Source organism: Carcharhinus amblyrhynchos, chromosome 26 (assembly GCF_965287045.1).
Source record: "Carcharhinus amblyrhynchos chromosome 26, sCarAmb.v2.hapA, whole genome shotgun sequence".
Lineage (NCBI taxonomy): Eukaryota > Metazoa > Chordata > Chondrichthyes > Carcharhiniformes > Carcharhinidae > Carcharhinus > Carcharhinus amblyrhynchos.
This window is the reverse complement of record NC_137349.1, coordinates 39,361,968-39,382,893: the sequence shown is the minus strand read 5'-3', so window position 1 is coordinate 39,382,893 and position 20,926 is coordinate 39,361,968. Positions and strand designations below refer to the sequence as shown.

Genomic DNA, 20,926 nt, shown 5'->3' with positions numbered 1-20,926 from the left:
GTGATGGTTCAATGGCCCATAATATCCTCCAGACCCCCCTCGCTGCTGTAATGTCACCGGTGGTGGGATGGGAGGTGGTTTACATTCAATATTACAGCAGCGAGCAGTCTGCAAACCCAGTCTGCAGGTGCAGCAGGTGATCAAGAAGGCGAATGGGATGTTGGCCTTCATAGCGAGGGGGATTGAATATAAAAGCAGGGAGGTCTTGCTGCAACTGTACAGGGCACTGGTGAGGCCACAGCTGGAGTACTGTGTGCAGTTTTGGTCGCCGCACTTGCGGAAGGATATATTGGCCTTGGAGGGAGTGCAGAGGAGGTTTACTAGGCTGATACCAGAGATGAGGGGGTTGAACTATGAGGAGAGACTAAATAGACTGGGTCTGTACTTGTTGGAGTTTAGAAGGCTGAGGGGGGATCTTATAGAGATGTACAAGATAATGAAGGGGATGGATAGGGTAGAGGTAGAGAGATTCTTCCCGCTTAGAAAGGATAGCAAGACTAGAGGGCACAGCCTCAAGATAAGTGGGGGGCAGTTTAGATTGGAGTTGAGGAGGAACTTCTTCACTCAAAGGGTGGTGAATCTCTGGAATTCTCTGCCCGTTGAAGTGGTGGAGGCTACCTCGCTAAATATATTTAAGTCACGGGTAGATAGGTTTCTGATAGACAGGGGAATTAAGGGGAGAAAGCGGGAAAGTGGAACTGATCCACTTCAGATCAGCCATGATCTTATTGAATGGCGGGGCAGGCTCGAAGGGCTAGATGGCCGACTCCTGCTCCTATTTCTTATGTAGCTCCGAGAACATTGCAATCTGTTCTGGAGAAAACAATCTGGCTGGAACCGAACTCGTTCTGATTAAGTCGGGTGAAAGCAAGTTTGGCTGTGGTACTCGGCGATAAGTAACTCTCGCAATACTGATGACAGAGGTATTCAAAGACTCCATGATGCTTGCACTGGTTACTCTCGACAAGGAAGCAATTACCCTGTGCGCAACGTATGAGTTTCATTGTAAGCGTTTGAGTCAAACGATTGTGGGTCTAAGTCCCAGGACAGGAGCTGAGGATTAGTGCTGAGGGAAGATGAGAGTGTGTAGGCAGCTTCTTGCGGAGTTGTAGAAGCCTCCAGGTTCAGTGGGTAGAGTTAGGATAGAATCCTGGAATCCCTACAGCGCAGAAGGAGGCCACTCAGCCCATCTAGCCTGCACCGACCACAAGCCCTATCCCCTTAACCTCACACATTGACCCTAGCTGGTCCCCCTGACACTAAGGGTCAATTTTAGCACGGCCAATCAAGCTAACCCGCACATCTTTGGACTGTGAGAGGAAACCGGAGCACCCGGAGGAAACCCACGCAGACACGGGGAGAATGTGCAGACTCTACACAGACAGTGACCCAAGCCAGGAATCGAACCCGGGTCCCTGGCGCTGTGGGGCAGCAGTGCTAACCACTGTGCCACCGTGCTGCCCTTTGTAGTTTGTCGCAGGAGGTTCACTCCATCCTGGAAAGAGTCTCATCCCCACCTTTCTCAGATGCTCACATTATGAAGAGTCACAAAGTCAAGTGTTGAGGCAGCTAGAATGTCAGACTTTCTTCAATCCTCCTCGTCACAGATATGATGGCTGTCACCGCAGGGAGCTTTTAACTAGTTGCTTTACCCCCCTCTCTGGCCCGATGGTGACAGGCTGGTTGCTGCCCTTGATGCAATGCTGTTTCACACATTAGTTCCCCCAGGAACATGAGCGAGGGATGATATTTGCCAACTTAAGGCTCCTGGTCCCTCTGGCTGCGCTCACACGCTGAGCAACACCTGATCCTTTCACCGTAAACATTTACTGCAACGTGACTCAGGATGGACTCAAATACACAACACACCACATCCTGCATTCCTATAGCACCTTTAAGGTGGTGAAACATTCCAGGGTGCTTCACAGGAGCTGTGCTGTGCTTCACGAAAGCAATAAAGAAATGATAAGACAGGTGACCAAATGCTTAGTCAAAAATGTAGGAACCCCTTAAAAGTGGAGAGTCTCAAAGAGAAGCATAGAATCCCTGCAGTGCAGAAGGAGTGATGATGTGGAGATGTCGGTGTTGGACTGGGGTAAACACAGTAAGAAGTCTGACAACACCAGGTTAAAGTCCAACCGATTTATTTGATAGTAAACTCACAAGCTTTTGGGGTTTGCCCCTTCGTCAGGAGAATGGCAGTCTCAACCGGGATCTTGGGTTCATGTCGCACTATCTGAAACCCCCGTGACTTGCCTGGGTTTGCAAAATCTCACTTACTGCACTGTCTGGAGACAACGCACATCTCTTTAACCTGTGCACAATGCTCTTTCTACTCACATTGTTGGCCTCTTTAAGACTTGAATAGCAGGTTAGCTGTAAAGACTTACATTCTAATCAGTAATCTGTAAACTGTCTGTGCTGTTATATGCTCTGTCTGAGGCCAGAAAATTCCAGAAGTTAGGGGCCAGGCGGCTGATGGTATGTACGCCAACGGAGGGGCAACAGAAACGGAAGATTTGCCAGAATTGGAGTCACAGGTATCACAGAGGGTGATGGGGCTGGAAGAGGTGACAGAGAGTGGGAGAGGGCAAGGCCATTGAGGGATCTGTGCCCCAGGACCAGTGGACTGGTCAGTGAGCACGGGGGGTGGTGGGGAATGAAGATTAGTTTAACAGAACACTAGACTAAAAGCAAAATACTGCAGGGATAGACACAGAGTTAATGCTTGGAATCTGAGTGAAGAGTCAGATAGACTCAAACCGTTAACTCTGTCCCTCTCTCTACAGATGCTGCCAAATCTACTGCGTCTATCGAACATTTTCTATTCTTATATACGAGCGGCAGAGGGTTGGCAGAGGTGATGTTTACTGAATGCGGGAAATGAAGGCTGGCTAGGAGAGTATTGGATTAATCGACTCTGTTGCGAGATGTAGGAACCATAGAATCCTACAGTGCAGCAAGAGGCCCTTCGGCCCATCGAGTCTGCACCAACCACAATCCCACCCCACCCCTACCCCTACCCCTTATCCCTACATATTATTACCCACTAATCCCTCTAACCTACGCGTCTCAGGACACTAAGGGGCAATTTTTAGCATGACCAATCAACCTAACCCGCACATCTTTGGACTGTGGGAGAAAACCGGAGCACCTGGAGGAAACCCATGCAGACACGAGGAGAATGTGCAAACTCCACACAAACAGTGACCTGAGCCAGGAATCGAACCCAGGACCCTGGAACTGTGAAGCAGCAGTGCTAACCACTGTGCTACCGTGCCACCCATGGCACACTGGAAGATAGGAACATTGGAAGATAGAAACAGGGGTAGACCATTCAGCCCATCGAGTCTATTCCTCCATTCAATATAATCATGGCTGACCATCCACTTCAATGCCTTTTTTCCTACACTATCCCCATATCCTTTTTTTTGTCATTTGCATTTAGAAATCTGTCCATCTCTGCTTTAAACGTTCTCGATGATGAAGCTGCCACAGCCCTCTGGGGTAGAGGATTCCAAAGATCAGAATCATCCGAGTACAGAAATTTCTCCCCATCATGGTCCTAAGTAGCATTCCCCTTTATTTTGAAATTGTGCCCCCTGGTTCTAGACTCCCCAACCAAGGGAAGCAAAGAACAAGGAATGGTACAACATGGGAACAGACCCTTTGACCCACCAAACTTGTGTTGACACAGATGCCTCTCTAATCTAATGTTTATTTGCTTCTACATGGTCCATGTCCATCTATTCCCTGCCTATTCCTGTATCTATCCAGGTCCCTCTTGAATGTTATTAGAGAATCTGCTTCCGTCTTCTCCTCTGGCAGCAGGTTCCAGGCATCCACCACCCTCTGTGTGAAAAACGTGCCCCTTGCATCTCTTTCAAACTTTCCCCCTCTCTCTTTCAACCAATGCCTCGAGTAACTGACCCTTCAACCCTGGGAAAAAGACTTTGACTATCCAATCTATCCAAGCCTGTCATAATCTTGTAAACCTCTATCGGGTCCCCCCCCCCCATCATCCTCCATCGCTCCAATGAAGACAATCCAAGTTTTTCCAACTTTTCTTCATAATCCATATCCTCCAAACCAGGCAACATCCTGGTAAATCTCTTCTGCACCCTTTCCAATGCATCAACATCCTTCGGATGGCTAGAATTGTATACAATAGTCCAAAAACAACACACAACATGATTTTCTAATTCCTATACTCAACGCCACAACCAATGAAGGCCAGCATGCCATATGCCTTCTTGACCACCTGAGTTGCCACCTTCAGGGAATTGTGGATCTGCACACCTAGATCCCTCTGTATGCTAATATTTCTAAGAGCTCCATTCACTGTATACTTTCCTTGTGCAGTAGACCTTCCAAAGGGCAACATCTCACATTTGTCCAGGTTAAATTCCACCTGCCGCCTTTCAGCCCAGGTCTCCAGCCGATTTATATCCTGCTGTATCCTTTGACAATCCTCCCCACTCTCCGCTACTCCCCCAATTTTTGTATCATTTGCAAATTTACTAATCACACCACCTACATTTTCCTCAAAATCATTTATAAATATTACAAAGAACAGAGGCCCCAATACTGATTCCTGTGGAACATTGCTTCTCACAGATCTCCAATCAGGAAAGTACCCTTCCACTGCCACTCTCTGCTTTCTATGCCCAAGCCAGTTTTGCCAGTTCACCTTGGATCCCATATGACATCACCTTCTGTATCAGCCTGCCATGGGGAACCTTTTCGAAGGTTTTACTAAAGTCCATATATACAACATCCACTGCCCTGCCCTGGTCAATTTTTTTTTGTCACTTCCTCAAAGAACTCTCTCAAGTTTGTGAGACACAATCTCCCTTTCACAAACCATGCTGCCTATCGCTAATAAGCCTCTCTCCCAGATGTGAATACATCCTGTCCCTAAGAATCTTCTCCAATAATTTCCCATCACTGGCTCACAGGCCAGTAATTTTCTGGATTGTCTCGTCTGCCCTTTTTAAACAGAGGAACAAGGTTAGCTACTCTCCAATCCTCTGGTACCTCACCCGTGGCCAAAGAGGACACAACGATTTTGGCCAAGGCCTCAGCAATTTCTTCCCTCGCCTCTCTCAGTATTCTGGGATAGATCCTATCTGGCCCTGGGGACTTGTCCACCTTAATGTTTTTCAAAACCTCCATTACCCCCTCCCTTTTTATCTCAACATGCCCTAGAATGTCAACATCCTCCTTTCTACACTCACCATCCATCACATCCTTCTCCTTTGTGAATACTGATGCAAAGTACGCGTTAAGGACCTCACCCATCCCATCTGGCCCCACACACAAATTCCCTCCACTGTCCTTGAATGGACCTACCCTTTCCTTAGCTACTCTTTTCCTCCTTATGTACGCATAAAAAACTTTGGGATTCTCCTTAATCCTGCCTGCCGAGGACATTTCATGGCCCCTTTTTGCCCTCCTAAGTCTCTGTTTAAGCTTTTCCTGCTATCTTTGTATTTCTCAAGAGCCTTATCCGGTTTCAACTTCCTGAAATTTATGTGTGTCTCCTTCTTCTTTTTCACTAAGCTCACAATCTCTCTTGGCATCCCAAATCTTGCCATCTTTAGCCTTCATTTTTACAGGGACATACTTGTCCTGAATTGTTAACAACTGGCTTTTAAAAGACTCCCACATATCGGATGTGGATTTACCCTCAAACATAAGAACATAAGAAATAGGAGCAGGAGTCGGCCATCTAGCCCTTCGAGCCTGCCCCGCCATTCAATAAGATCATGGCTGATCTGAAGTGGATCAGTTCCACTTTCCCGCTTTCTCCCCATAACCCTTAATTCCCCTGTCTATCAGAAACCTATCTACCCGTGACTTAAATATATTTAGCGAGGTAGCCTCCACCACTTCAACGGGCAGAGAATTCCAGAGATTCACCACCCTTTAAGTGAAGAAGTTCCTCCTCAACTCTAATCTAAACTGCCCTCCCTTATTTTGAGGCTGTGCCCTCTAGTTCTGTCTTCCTTACTAAGTGGAAAGAATCTCTCTACCTCTTACCCTATCCATCCCCGTCATTATCTTATAAGTCTCTACAAGATGCCCCAGCCATCACCAGTCTACATTCCCTAGCTCCTACCTAATACTGCTGTAGTTAGCCCTCCCCCAGTTTAGTACTTTCACTCTGGGATTATTTCTATCCTTTTATACAAGTATCTTGAACCTTATAGAATTGTGATCGCTGTTCCCAAAATGGTCCCCATTGAGACTTCAATCATCCGTCCAGGCTCGTTCCCCAGAACCAGGTCTAAGATAACCCCTATCTCTTGAAATATTGCCTCAAGAAGCACTCTTGGACACACTGAACAAACTCTGCCCCATCCAAGCCCCTGGCACTAAAGAAATCCCAGTCTGTGTTGGAGAAATTAAAATTGCCCATCACCACAACCCTATTGTTTTTACGTCTTCCCGTAATCTGCTAACATATCAGTTCCTCCACTTCACGCTGGCTGTTGGGAAGGTCTGTAGTACAACCCCAACAGTGTGGTTGCACCACTCCTGTTCCTGAGTCCTCCCCATATGGTCTCACTGCATGACCCCACCAAGGTGTCCTCCCTCTGTATAGCTGTGACATTCTCCCTAATCAGTAAAGCAACGCCCCCACCTCTTTTGTCACCCTCTCTGTCTTGCCTGAAGCATCTAAATCCTGCAATATTCGGCTGTCAGTCCTGTCCTTCTTTCATCCAAGTCTCTATAGTTGTCACAACATCATAGTTCCATGTAGTAATCTGAGCTTTAAATTTATCTGCCTTATCTGTCATACTCCACACCTCAGACCATCTATCCTGTCATGTTTTGTGCACTCTCCCTGTGTTTTATTTCTCTTAGCCTTACTGGACCCAGTCACTGAGTTCTCCACAGTCTCTGTACTCTGTACTGTGATCCTTTTTGATTTTTCTCTTTGGTTTCTCTGCCTTCCCCTTTTCCCCTTATTGTCCTTTGTTTCTGTCCCCACTTTACTTCCCTCTGACTTCCTGCATCAGTTCCCAACCTCCTGCCACATTAGTTTAAACTCTCTCCAATAGCACTCCCAAACACTCTCCCTAGGACATCGATTCCAGTCCTGCCCAGGTGCAAAATGTCCTATTTGTACTTGTCCCACCTCTCCCAGAACCAGTTCCAACGTCCCAGGAACTTGAATCCCCCCCTCTCGTACCATCCCTCGATGTGGAGATGCCAGCGTTGAACTGGGGTGGGGCACAGTGAGAAGTCTCACAACGCCAGGTTAAAGCCCAACAGCTTTACTTGGAACCACGAGCTTTGGGAGCTTTCTGGGAAAATGTGCGGACTTCGTACAGACGGTGACCTGAAGCCAGGGTTGAACGCGGGTCCCTGGTGCAATGAGGTGGCAGCGCTAACCACTGTACCACCCCTAATCCCCAATTATCAACACCATTCGCCAATGGTAACCGAACAAGCTGCTTTGATTATTTGGACATCCTTAGTTAATAAAAATGACGAGGGTTTCAGGGAGTGGTTGGCGAAACGCAGTAAGCGCCAGCTGAGGGTTAACTAGGTGAGATTGTAACTTAAACCTGGTGATTGGGTCTGAAAGTCCATTAATATCTCATGTGACTTTGTGTTTAATGCAGGGCAGTGTAAACCACCCAGAATAAATCCATGCAAGTTACACTGTACAAGGTCATGTAAAGAGAGAACTATCCTCATAAACTACAGATGGTCACAGGCACTGGTTTATGGTAAAAGCTTACAATGTAAATGACCCTCTCAGAATGCCGCGACTTCAAGGAGAAATTCAGCAGCTGGTTGTGGGAAAAGTGACCTTGTTGGGTGTGTCAATACTTGGGTCAGTCTGATCCAGGTATTACAATCTTCACTGTCGGATATTTGACAGGCAGTAGCTTAGGTGGAATGGTTGCTCTGTTATTAGATACTGTTTCTCATTTTCTGTTTACAGAACGAGGGATGTTTGTGTTGTGTGTGAGGCCAGTAATCTGTGTCAGTTCTGAATCAGTCCAACCACTCAGCGCCTCAAAGTCAGGTGGCTGTCAAAACCCCAGATTTCAGGCCACAGGGCGCTACCAAAGGACTGCTACACTGTCAGACGTACTTCCTGGGTGACAGGTTAAGCTCACAGCGATAGATTCCAGGAGGATTTTCGAAGGAGAGCATGGGAGTTCCCCTCGTGTCCTGCCCGGTGATTACCCCTCAATTAACATCACTGAAAGCAAATCATCTGGGCATTGTTGTTTGTGGGATCTTACTGTGTGCAAACTGGCAGTACAACAGTGACTGCACTTCAAAACAGCTGCATTGGCTGCACGTTGAGAACGTAAGAAATAGGAGCAGGAGTCGGCCATCTAGCCCTTCGAGCCTGCCCCGCCATTCAATAAGATCATGGCTGATCTGAAGTGGATCAGTTCCACTTTCCCGCTTTCTCCCCTTAATTCCCCTGTCTATCAGAAACCTATCTACCCGTGACTTAAATATATTTAGCGAGGTAGCCTCCACCACTTCAAGGGGCAGAGAATTCCAGAGATTCACCACCCTTTGAGTGAAGAAGTTCCTCCTCAACTCCGTTCTAAACCGCCCCCCTGCTTATCTTGAGGCTGTGCCCTCTAGTCCTGAGTACATTGCTTTGGAATGTACTACAGTTGTGAAAGGTGCTATATAAATGCAAGTCTTTAGTTACCGTTACATAGAACCATGGAATCCTTGTAGAAGGAAGCCATTTGACCCATCATGCCTGCACCAAAAAGAATCCCACCCAGGTCCTATACTGACAAAGGAGGGCATTACCCAGCACCCAGTGAGAGATCAGCAGGTTTCACCCGACACTCTCCCGCCATGGTCTCGGGCCCTCCTGATGTGGGCCCAAGGAGGTGGGGAGTGGCTTTTAATGGGCACTTAAGTAGTTCAGTCTGACAGGCTGAACTGCTAACATTTCTCCCCCCCCCAGGGGTGATGTAGCATTGCAGTGGGGTCTTGCTGAGCCCTTCTTTCAATGGTTGTCGAGGGTGAGTGTTCAAGGGTAGGGTTTGAGGAATGAGTGGGCATTGAGGGGGTGCGAGGGAGTGAGAGCTAGAGGGCCTGACAAGTCTTAAAGGTACACACAATGTGAGCGGAGAGAGCGAAAAGGACAGGTTAAAGAGATTGTCTCCAGACAGGACAGTTTACAAAGAACAAAAACAGCCCGGGAAACAGGCCCTTCGGCCCAACGAGCCCACGCCACCATCCTAATATTACCAGTCCCCCCCTCCACTCATGACCCCTATCTATTGTTTTGATGGCAATCCACATTGAGGGAAACTAATTTAGGGACAATTTATTACTTCCAATCAGCCTAACAGCACATCTTTGGGGTGTGGGAGGAAACCAGAGCACCCGGAGAAAACCCACGCAAGCACGGGGAGAATGCGCAAACTCCCACAGACACCGGCCCAAATCCATGTGTCTGCACAGCAATCAGTGATAGTCACTGAGCTGTCGTCTTGCCCAGCATCTGGTCCAGTTTAGGCACACACTAACGACATGAAGCACTAGGCCAATCTCGAACATTCAAGAGCAGCCCAAGTACGACCCATTGCGTGTACGCCCCTCGTTCGACAACTGTCTTTATCCTGTGCTTAATGCTCTCACCCTTAGCTGTAAAGAATCACATTCCAAACATTATTCTGTAAATTGAGTTTGTGTCATTATATACCCTGTTTGTGATTAGAACTCACCGGACCAAGGGGCAGCAAACACTCTGAAACCTCGTGGCTTTTGCCATCAAATAAACCTGTTGGACTTTAACCTGGTGTTGTGAGACTTCTTACTGTGTTTACCCCAGTCCAACGCCAGCATCTCCACATCAAATCACACACAGAGTTTGAACTGAACTCAAGTTGTCATTGTGGAATTTGGATACACAGTCGCACTGAGGCCTCTGGATGACTAACGATGTGAGGTAACCTTTTCCTTGCTGTGTCAGCTGTGGCTCACTGGGTAACAAACATTCTGAATCATAAGGATTTAGCTCCAAGTCCCGCTCCGGGACCTGAGTGCATGATGTCAGGCCCAGTGCAATACCGAGGGAGCCCTCTGCCGGTGAAGGTGCTGTCATTTGGAGAAGACGCCAAACTATGGCCCTGTTTACCCTCTCAACAATATTGGACATCACCAACATTCTGGCACAGCACGGTGGCACAGTGGTTAGTACTACTGGCTCAAAGCGCCAAGGACCTGGGTTCAGTTCCAACGTGGGTCACTGTCTGTGTGCAGGCTGCGTGTTCTCCCCATGTCTGCGTGGGTTTCCTCCGGGTGCTCCGGTTTCCTCCTGCAGCCCAAAGATGTTAGTTGGCCATACTAAATTGACCCTAGTGTCAGGGGAATTAGCAGGGTTACAGGGCTGGGGGCCTGGGTGAGATCGTGGTTGGTGCAGACTCGACGGGCCGAATGGCCTCCTTCTGCGATTCTATGATATTTGAAGAACAGCGGGGTAGTTACCCCCATTGCCTTGGCAAACGTTCATCTCTTAATCAACATCCCAGAAAAAAAAAACAGATGGCCTGCTCACTATTATGTTATTGTTTGTGGGATCTTGCTGTGCATAAGTTACCCATTGCCTACGTTACGACAGTGACTACACTTAAAAAAGTACCTCATTGGTTGTAAAGTGCTTTGAGGTGCTCAGGCATTGTGAAATGTGCTTTCTTAGTGGAAGTCCTTCTTTTTAGCTAGCAGTGTGAGAAATCAGAAATTCTAAATCCTGTAACTGCCGTGCAACTTTCCGGCCCTAGGAGCTGAATTCTAGTCATAATAGTGCGCACCGATACAGGCAGCAATGCAGAAACCCTCTGGAGTATTAGAAGCCAATGCCCTAACTCTGGGAACATGCTCCCTGTAATAGCAGCCCTGTGACAACGTCTCTCTCCACTTCCCAGTGTCTGAATGATTCCGGATGGGGAAATCATTTTTATCGGCTGAGGAGAACATGGTCAGTCTTATCCTCAGCTCCCCATTGCAGCCCCACCTCCCCCAACACCCTCAACCTCCCGAACCAGTCCCCTCCAGAACCACAGCGGCACGGTGGTTAGCACTGCTGCCTCACAGCACCAGGGACAATTCCAGCCCTGGGTGACTGTCTGTCCGTATGGAGTTTGCACATTCTCCCCGTGTTTCTTCCAGGTACTCCGATTTCCTCCCACAGCCCAAAAGATGTGCATTGGCCACACCTGAGCAGAGTGTGGTGACTAGGGGACTTTCAGAGTAACTTCATTGCAGTGTTAATGTAAGCCTCCTTGTGACACTAATAAACTTTACACTTGTATATGGGGGTAGGGTCTGGGTGGGACGCTCTGCCAGAGAGTCGGTGCAGACTTGATGGGCCGAATGGCCTTCTTCTGCACTGTAGCGATTCTACCCCACCTGTGTGGAGTCTGGGTGGGACGCTCTACCAGAGAGTCGGTGCAGACTTGATGGGCCGAATGGCCTTCTTCTGCACTGTAGCGATTCTACCCCACCTGTGTGGAGTCTGGGTGGGACGCTCTACCAGAGAGTCGGTGCAGACTTGATGGGCCGAATGGCCTTCTTCTGCACTGTAGCGATTCTACCCCACCTGTGTGGAGTCTAGTTCAGAGGATACTGGACTTGACCTTGAGCTCCCTCTGCAGCGAAGGTGGAGAATGTGGCAAGAAAATGGCAATGAAAAGGTGGAAAATTCGGGCCAATATTGGAGAGAAAATTGCGCAACTGAGATGCTTCGCGGGTGAAGATAGGAAACAGGTCTCCGGGAGGGTGAAGTGAATGAGCTCATTAAGGCTGGAAATAGTGTCTGTCACACCAAGTGTTAAATATCCCACAGAGATATTGTTAAGTGTCGCACCTTTTTCATTAAAAACAATGTTGACTTCACAATCCGAGGAGAATATTTTGAAGGGAAAAAGGATGGAAAGTCTGAAAAACCATTGTGGAGCCTTTTAATTAATCGATGCGCGAAACACAGCAGTCTGCACCAATTGATAATATTTGGCAAGCCCCTGGCAGTCAGGCTGGAATGTCCCTCTTTAATCTCCAGCAGCTCCTTCCTCCAAAATTTCCAAGTTCCTCTTTCCCCGAAAGGAACCCCTCGGAATGTCAGCTTGCCAAATCCCATTTCAGCAGTAAACAGATCAACGCCACTTATCTCTCGCGCCGCTAATTAGAGTGGCCAAGTCTTGTTGAACATCTTCCCAGCGGCTTCACCATGTCACTTCCAGTCTCCCACTCAATTCAGCCGCTTTCCCATGGCCCAATGGTTTCTACACCCCCACCCCCAACGGGATTACGTGCTGAAGGTTAACTGTAAACTTTGGAAACTCCGATCTGGCAGAGACGGGAGTATAACATGGAGGCCAGGTCGAACAGGAGGGATCAGGAATGGCGGAGGGGAGGGCTGATGGGGGGGAGGAGGGGGAGTGAAGGGAGGGTGAGTGGGGGTGAGGGGATAGCGGGGAGGTGGAGGGAGAGCGAAGAGGGGGGAAAGATGTGGTCAGATGTTGGCGCAACATCGTGGGCCGAAGGGCCTGTTCTGCGCTGTAGTGTTCTATGTTCTATGTCAAATGAGGTACGTTTTAAGGATGATCTAAAGGTGCAGTGGGGCCTGGAAAAGCAATGGGCTACAGGGAGGAGAACTCTCATCCTTGCTAAGGATTAGTTCCCTTCTAATCTGCAAAAAGAGCCCCGTAGCGTAGGATTCTGACGGCCATTTGAAATCAGCTGGTGGAGTTGGAGGCCTACCCACAGAGGAGGCCAGGAGGCAAGTTTGTGTTTATTTCTTGTGGAGCCAGGAGGAACAGGAAGTTCATAGAGGAATTCATAGAACCCTACTGTGCAGAAAGAGGCCCTTCGGCCCATCGAGTCTGCACCAAACACAATCCCGCCCAGGCCCTATCCCCATATCCCTACATATTATACCCAATAATCCCTCTAACCTACGCATCCCAGGACACTAAGAGGCAATTTCTTAGCATGGCCAATCAACCTAACCGGCACACCTTTGGACTGTGGGAGGAAACCGGAGTACCCGGGGGAAACCCACGCAGACACGAGGAGAATGCGCAAACTCCACACAGTCAGTGACCCGAGCCGGGAATCGAACCCAGGACCCTGGAGCTGTGAAGCAGCGGTGCTAACCCGCTGTGTTACCGTGCCGCCCCAAGTGGGGTCCACAGGCCCTGTTCTATCACCTCCCTTTCTTGCTCGCCCACCTTGGGTAACCCTCCATCGACACTGGAGTTGGTGGCTTGCCCTTTGTGACTCCATGGGACACAGATAGCTGAGGGCTCGTGGGCTGACTGGCCTTCTGCACTCTTCCAACACTTCCCATTTTCAAATTCGGATTCATCGGTTTTGCTTTTTATTGCCTTATTATTGCTTTTTGTTGGTTAAATCAGAAAAAAAATGGCTGAACTTTAACCTTGTGGAGAAGTGTCACCATGGTGACAGCTCTGCTGTGTCCCTCCCCCTTCGCAACTGCAACGAGATTTGACCCAAGGTTCCTTGATGATGCCCTTTGAACTCTCATCTTAGAGTCTCCGCAAATCAGTGGTTTGACCTTTTGAGTATTCCTGAGGTTTTTGAAGTGTGTTAAACTTGGGCGAATGTGAGTGTGGGAGTTTTTGGAGCACAGTTACAGAATGAATCGGAGCGTCTGATCCGTGTCATGCTGTGCTCATGGTTTTTGCTCTGCTACCTGTTGCTTAGCGACACCTTGCTAGATATATTCATGGTTCTAAGGGTGTGTGAGCTGCCTGTCTCACCTCCTCTGCAATATATTCCATCATCTATCTGTTCTGTCGATCTGAATCCCCAAACTGCTGCTCACTGGAGGTTATTCTGAACTCTGTACCCAACAGACGTTAACCCTTACCCTAACCCTAACCCTAATACATGCAGAGCAAGGCTTTAGAATTTTTGGCAGGTTTCCTCCCTCTGAGCTTATTTATTTGAGGTTAGAACCCTAGACAGTCCCAGTGTGTGTGTGTATATTAGAGCTTTGAATCTGAATTCTGGATTGCGACGCACTAGAGTCATAGAGTTATAGAGTCGTAGAGGTTTACAGCATGGAAACAGGCCCTTTGGCCCAACTTGTCCATGCTGTCTTTTGTTTTAGACCCCTAAGCTAGTCCCAATTGCTCGCATTTGGCCCACATCCATCTTACCCGTGTAACTAACTAAATGCTTTTTAAAAGACAAAATTGTACCTGCCTCTACTGTTACCTCTGGCAGCTTGTTCCAGACACTCACCATCCTCTGTGCGAAAAAATTACCCCTCTGCACACTTTTGTATCTCTCCCCTCTCACTTTAAACTATGCCCTCTAGTTTTAGACTCCCCTACCTTTGGAAAAAGGAGTTGACAATCTACCTGATCTGTGCCCCTCATTATTTTATAGATCTCCATAAGATCACCCCTCAGCCTTCTACGCTCCAGAGAAAAGAGTCCCAGCCTATCCAACCTCTCCTTATAACTCAAACCATCAAGTCCTGGTAGCATCCTAATAAATCTTTTCTGCATTATTTCTAGTTTAGCAATATCCTTTCTATTATTGGGTAACCAGAATTGGACATAGTACGCAGTATTCCAAGTGTAATATACTCATTTCCAGGAGATGCTCAGCCCTCCTTATCATTGTCTGGGTGGCATGGTAGCACAGTGGTTAGCATTGCTGCCTCACAGTGCCAGCGACTCCAGTTCAATCCCGGCTCTGGGCCACTGTCTGTGTGGAGTTTGTACGTTCTCCCCGTGTCCGCCTGGGTTTTCTCTGGGTGCTCCAGTTTCCTCCTACACTCCAAAGACGTGTGGGTTAGGTGGATTGGCCATGCTAAATTGCCCCTTAGTCTCAGTGGGACCAGCACGGGTAAATATGTGGGGTTACGGGGAGACGGCCTGGGTGGGGATGTGTTCGATGCAGCCTCAATGGGCCAAATGGCCTCCCTCTGCACTGTAGGAATTCTAAATTATGGCAGTCTATACAACTCTTCCATTGCACAGGACTCACCATCCTACTGCTTGGTATAAAGATGGTGTTGGACGGAAAGCTCATGGCAGAATATTAATGAGCCGTAGGACATTTCCACTGCTTCATTTGTTTTTATTGATTCATGGGAGATGGGCGTCGCTGACTGGCCAACATTTATTACCCATCCCTAGTTGCCCTTGATCTGAGCAGCTAGCCAGGTCATTTCAGAGGGCAGTTGAGAGTCAACCACATTGCTGTGGCTCTGGAGTCACATGTAGGCCAGACCAGGTAAGGAAGGCCGATTTCCTTCCCTAAAGGACATTAGCGAACCAGTTGAATTTTTCCAACAATATTTTCATGGCCACCAGTAGGCTCTTAATTCCAGATTTCTTCTGTTGAATTCAAATTCCACCATCTGCCGTGAGCGGGATTCGAATCCGGGCCCCCCAGAACATTAGCTGAGTTTCAGGGTTAATAGCAAAAGTATCTCAAGGCCATCGCCTCCGCGTGACAATTGTACTGAGGGGAAGACCAAAGATTTAAAAAAATAACATTGGCACCCACCAACCTCTCAGTCACTCTGCAAATCTTTTCACTACTTCCCGGGGAAGAGAGTGGGTAGAAAGAACAATCTGACGTTGATTTGAGAAGACTAGCAAAGAACAAACGAGCAGAGTTTCCCAGGGATTGACTGGTTGAAACAGTCACGGAGAAGGACATCTGTTTCAGAAATGAGATAGCTTCTGGTGAGCAGGAAGTGTTCAATCAATTGAATAACAGCGAACATACTTATGTTGCTATCGCTGCCATTCTGTCCAACAGCTCATGAATGACCTGATAGAGGTTTATAAAATGTTGAGAGGAATAGATAGGGTGGATTCTCAGAGGCTATTTCCCAGGGCTGAAATGGTCGCTACGAGAGGACACAGGTTTAAGGTGCTGGGGAGCAGGTACAGAGGAGATGTCAGGGGTAAGTTTTTCACTCAGAGGGTGGTGAGTGAGTGGAATCGGCTGCCGTCAGTGGTGGTGGAGGAAAATTTGTTAAGTCTTTTAAGAGACTTCTGGATGAGTACATGGGACTTTATAGGATTGGGGGGTATGGGTAAGCCTCGTAGGTAGGGATGTGATCGGCGCAACTTGTGGGCTGAAGGGCCTGTTTGTGCAGTAGTTTTTCTATGTTCTACGAATACTTTCAGACAGTGGTGAAGATAGTGCAGCGGGGGGGTGGTGGGGAAGGAAGGAGGTGATTTTGGTCACCGCACTTGCGGAAGGATATATTGGCCTTGGAGGGAGTGCAGAGGAGGTTCACTAGGCTGATACTGGAGATGAGGGGGTTGGACTATGAAGAGAGACTAAATAGACTGGGTCTGTACTCGTTAGAGTTTAGAAGGATGAGGGGGGATCTTATAGAGACGTATAAGATAATGAAGGGGATGGATAGGGTAGAGGTAGAGAGATTCTTCCCGCTTAGAAAGGACAGCAGAACTCGAGGGCACAGCCTCAAGATAAGGGGGGGAGCAGTTTAGATCGGAGTTGAGGAGGAACTTCTTCACTCAAAGGGTGGTGAATCTCTGGAATTCTCTGCCCGTTGAAGTGGTGGAGGATACCTCGCTGAATATATTTAAGTCACGGGTAGATAGGTTTCTGATAGACAGGGGAATTAAGGGGAGAAAGCGGGAAAGTGGAACTGATCCACTTCAGATCAGCCATGATCTTATTGAATGGCGGGGCAGGCTCGAAGGGCTAGATGGCCTACTCCTGCTCCTATTTCTTATGTTCTTCGGTGATGACACTTCCTGCACCGTGTGCAGCAGACGTTGGAACCCTGAAAATGGGGGTTTTAACGTACCGTCCCTCTCTCGCCGATAGTGTGACCTATTCCTCATCCCCCAGGGCTGGAAGGCCAGAACTCTTACCCTTGCCAAGCGTCTGGGCCCTTTGAACATACAAGCAAGCGTCCCAGAGAGTACATCGGACCCTCGCGGCCATTTTAGATCAGCTACTGGAATTGGAGGAAGTTTTTGTTTATTTTCTGAGGAGGAACAGAAATTAATCCACCCGTAAAAACAGCCAGGCCTATCCTGTCCTTATCCCTCCTAAAAACAGATGCCCGCCTTGCTCCACCATCTCGGATATACCCTTTTCCAGCATTTGTGACACCACTTTCCGAAGGTTTTAAAGTTTATTCATCAGTGTCACAAGTAGACTCACATTAACACTGCAATGAAGGTACAGCGAAAATCCCCTAGTCGCCACACTCCGGCACCTGTTCGGGTACACTGAGGGAGAATTTAACACTGCCAATTCCCCTAACCAGCGTGTCTTTGGAGGGTGGGAGGAAACCGGAGCACCCGGAGGGAAACCCATGCCAACACGGGGAGGACATGCAGACTCTGCACAGACAATGATTGAAGCTGGGAATCGAACCCGGGTCCCTGGCGCTATATGGCAGCAGCGCTAACCACGGTGCCACTCCTCTCCAAGTTGCCAACTCTCCAGAATTGCCCTGGAGCCTCCGGAAACTAAAGGCTGGTACGGGTATATTAAAACAGAGACCATTCAGCCCCTTGACCCTGCCCTACCGTTCAATACTATGGCTAATATTCTATCTCAGCCGTACCTCCCTGCCCAACGCTCCCAAAATTTATCAATCTCACTCTCAGCCCCATGGAGTAGAGAATTCCGAAGAATCAAGAACCTTGTTGCCAGCGATCAAGAGGAAAATGGCAACAAAATATGGACTTTCTTTTTTTAAAAACAGAATAATAGACTAGAACCCTAAAGTGCAGAATGAGGCCCTTCGGCCCATCGAGTCTGCACTGAACACAATCCCACCCAGGCCCTACCCCCATATCCCTACATATTATACCCACTAATCCCTCTAACCTACACATCCCTGGACACTAAGGGGCTATTTCTTACCATGGCCAATTAACCTAACCCGCACATCTTTGGACTGTGGGAGGAAACTAGAGCACCCGGAGGAAACCCACGCAGACACGAGGAGAATGTGCAAACTCCACACAGACAGTGACCCAAGCTCGGGAATCGAACCCAGGACCCTGGAGCTGTGAAGCAGCGGTGCTAACCCACTGTGCTACCGTGCTGAAGTCTTTTCGCTGGTTATAAAGGTAACTGTTATGGGATTGGCTAACAGTCTGAGCCCATTTGGCGTGAGGAGTTGTGGGGAATGGGGCCTCTATGAGGATGGATGTGGCTGCTACGTGACCAGTGGTGCGGTAATAACAGTTCAACCTGCCGCAGTTTACAGTTTCTAGACAGTGGAAGGAACGGCCTCTCACTGGCAGAGTTGAATGAACAATGTTGGACAGGAAGAGATTCACTGGTCTATCTACCCAACCACATACAGTCACACTGCCTAAATCTTCACAATGCAGATGCTTCCTACACTCCCAGCCTCATTCCTCCCCTGTTGTGTGACTTCCTGGGACAGGAATAAGGCTGTGGAATTAGCAGGGGGGAAAGAAACACAGAAATTTTGCTGTCTCTAGTCTGGGAAACCATTCTCACCTTGGTAAGTTAAAGTTAAAAGTCAAAGTTCATTTATTGTAAGTTGGCTTCCATTAACACTGCAATGAAGTTACTGTGAAAATCCCCTAGTCGCTATGTTCCGATACCTGTTTGGATACAGCGAGGGAGAATTTAGCATGGCCAAAGCACCTCTTCTAAGGCACTTCCTTACAATCTCCCCAACCAGAGACAAGTCACCTTTCTCCTGAAGGAATTAAGTAACCTTGTTCTGTCTGCCTTTCTCATTAAGGACCATCTGATTTTGCACTGCTTTCTGCTTCAATGAAAACCTGTCCTTAGACTATTACCATCCCAAGAATTGCAATTGTCTCCATTACATAGACATGCTTCCCGTGTCCTTGGTCTACTGATCTCCCTAACTACCTGGAAAAATCTATATTTAGGGGCAGCACGGTGGCACAGTGGTTACCACTCCTGCCTCACAACACTAGAGACCTGGGTTTGATTCTGGCCTTGGGTGACTGTCTGTGCGGAGTTTGCACATTCTCTCCATGTCTTTGTGGGTTTCCTCCGGGTGCTCTGGTTTCCTCCCACACTCCAAAGATGTGCAAGTTAGGTGGATTGGCCTTAGTGTCTGGGGGACTAGCATGGTAAATGTGTGGGTTTATGGAGATAGGGTCTGGGTGGTCTTGTTGTTGGTGCAGATTCGATGGGCAGAATCACCTCCTTCTGCACTGTAGAAATTCTATATGATGCTGCCTCTTATAGTTAGGAAAGGCACAGAGAAGCCACTCTTGGAAAACCTATTTCAGTGGATCACAATTGGAGATATCAACAACTTTAGAATGGACCTTTATATATTGAGCTGATCTTTCTCTTCACCCTATCTGTAACACTACATTCTGCACCCTCTCCTTCTCACTATGGGTGGCACGGTGGCACAGTGGTTAGCACTGCTGCTTCACAGCTCCAAGGGTCCTGGGTTCGATTCCTGATTCGGGTCACTGTCTGTGTGGAGTTTGCACATTCTCCTTGTATCTGCGTGGGTTTCCTCCAGGTACTCCGGTTTCCTCCCACAGTCCAAAGACGTGCGGGTTAGGTTGATTGGCTGTGCTAAGAAATTGCCCCTTAGTGTCCAGGGATGTGTAGGTTAGAGGGATTAGTGGGTACAATGTGTAGGGATGTTGGGGTAGGGTCTCTGGGTCGGATTGCGTCTGGTGCAGACTCGATGGGCCAAAGGGCCTCTTTCTGCACTGTAGGGGTTCTATGATTTACTCTATGAATGGTATGCTTTGTGTGTACAGTGCAGAAGGCACAATACTTTTCACTGTATCATAATACATGTGACAAGAATAAGTCAAAACCCGCCCTATTCCTTTCTGTTTCTTTTAAGCAACATAAAAGTTTGTGATTTGCCAGTTACCTCTGGATGGTCTCCTCCATCTGTTTAGTTTTCACGCTGTCCTCCTGGAACTGTTTCTTCATTCCCTCGTCCTCCTCTGCTGCTGATGAAGGAATGCCCTCCAGTAGCCATCGTTCCCGCAAAGCCTTGGACTGTGAAAGGATAAGGAACTGGAATCAGCCTCATTCACAAAGTAGGACAGCGGCAGAACATAACTCTCCATGAGGTCTCTCTCTGCCCCAGCAGATACACACAGGGTGGACCTTTCAAGTTCAGTGGAGATATAAGTTTTATTCATCCTTTCTAAATGCGAAAGCTTGCCTTTATTCCCCAGCCGACACTAAAACATTCCCCAGTGGTAAATGAGTAGCTTTTCTCGGTATTGGCTTTAATGTTCAAAACCTTGTACCTGTTCACACTTCCTGTCTACACAATATTATTTCATGTTGCCATTTCTTTTTTCTTTAAGTCACATTTCTGTCACAATTCCTGTCGTTATACTTTCCATGTCAACCTTTCTCAAGGAAATTGTCTATGTAAACCTGTCACACTGTCATTACACTCAGCTGCCAGTGGTGGTGCTGTATCTTACAAATCTCTGATGGTTCTCTGCTTCACAAATTTTGTCATTTATCTGCAGATAATAATAGAATAACAACAATATGTAACTTCAAAATCAGGATTGAATTACATCTTTTCACCCCCCCCCACACCCCGGTTCATTTATCTCCAGCTCTTGAATCTCCCCTTTTGTCTTCTCTCCCTGTACAAAGCATCACAAGACATCAGCATTGGTCAGTACAATCCCAGTGACTGTTCTTAATCTTCTGTTAGTTTTACTGGTTGAAAGAAAGCCATATTTTTACGGAGTCTAATGGACTGTTGTCACAATGCCAGTCACACGAACACAAAGGTATTGAAATCATAGATCATCATAGAATCCCTACAGTGCAGGAGGAGGTCATTTGGCCCATTGAGCCTGCACTGACCACAATCCCACTCAGGCCCCATCCCCATATCCCTACATATTTACCTGCTAATCCCTCT

General features: G+C 47.9%; 1 protein-coding gene across 5 annotated transcripts in view; it reads right to left on the bottom strand.

Annotated features, from left to right (window-relative positions):
• The window catches only part of palm1a (paralemmin 1a), a 303,084-nt gene that overhangs the window by 49,051 nt on the left and 233,107 nt on the right, over nt 1-20,926 (bottom strand). For all 5 annotated transcript variants that reach the window (XM_080213248.1, XM_080213250.1, XM_080213251.1 and 2 more), the window contains one exon: nt 19,901-20,031. In XM_080213248.1, the coding sequence (XP_080069374.1) occupies nt 19,901-20,031 (131 nt within the window). The remainder of the gene's footprint in view (nt 1-19,900; nt 20,032-20,926) is intronic.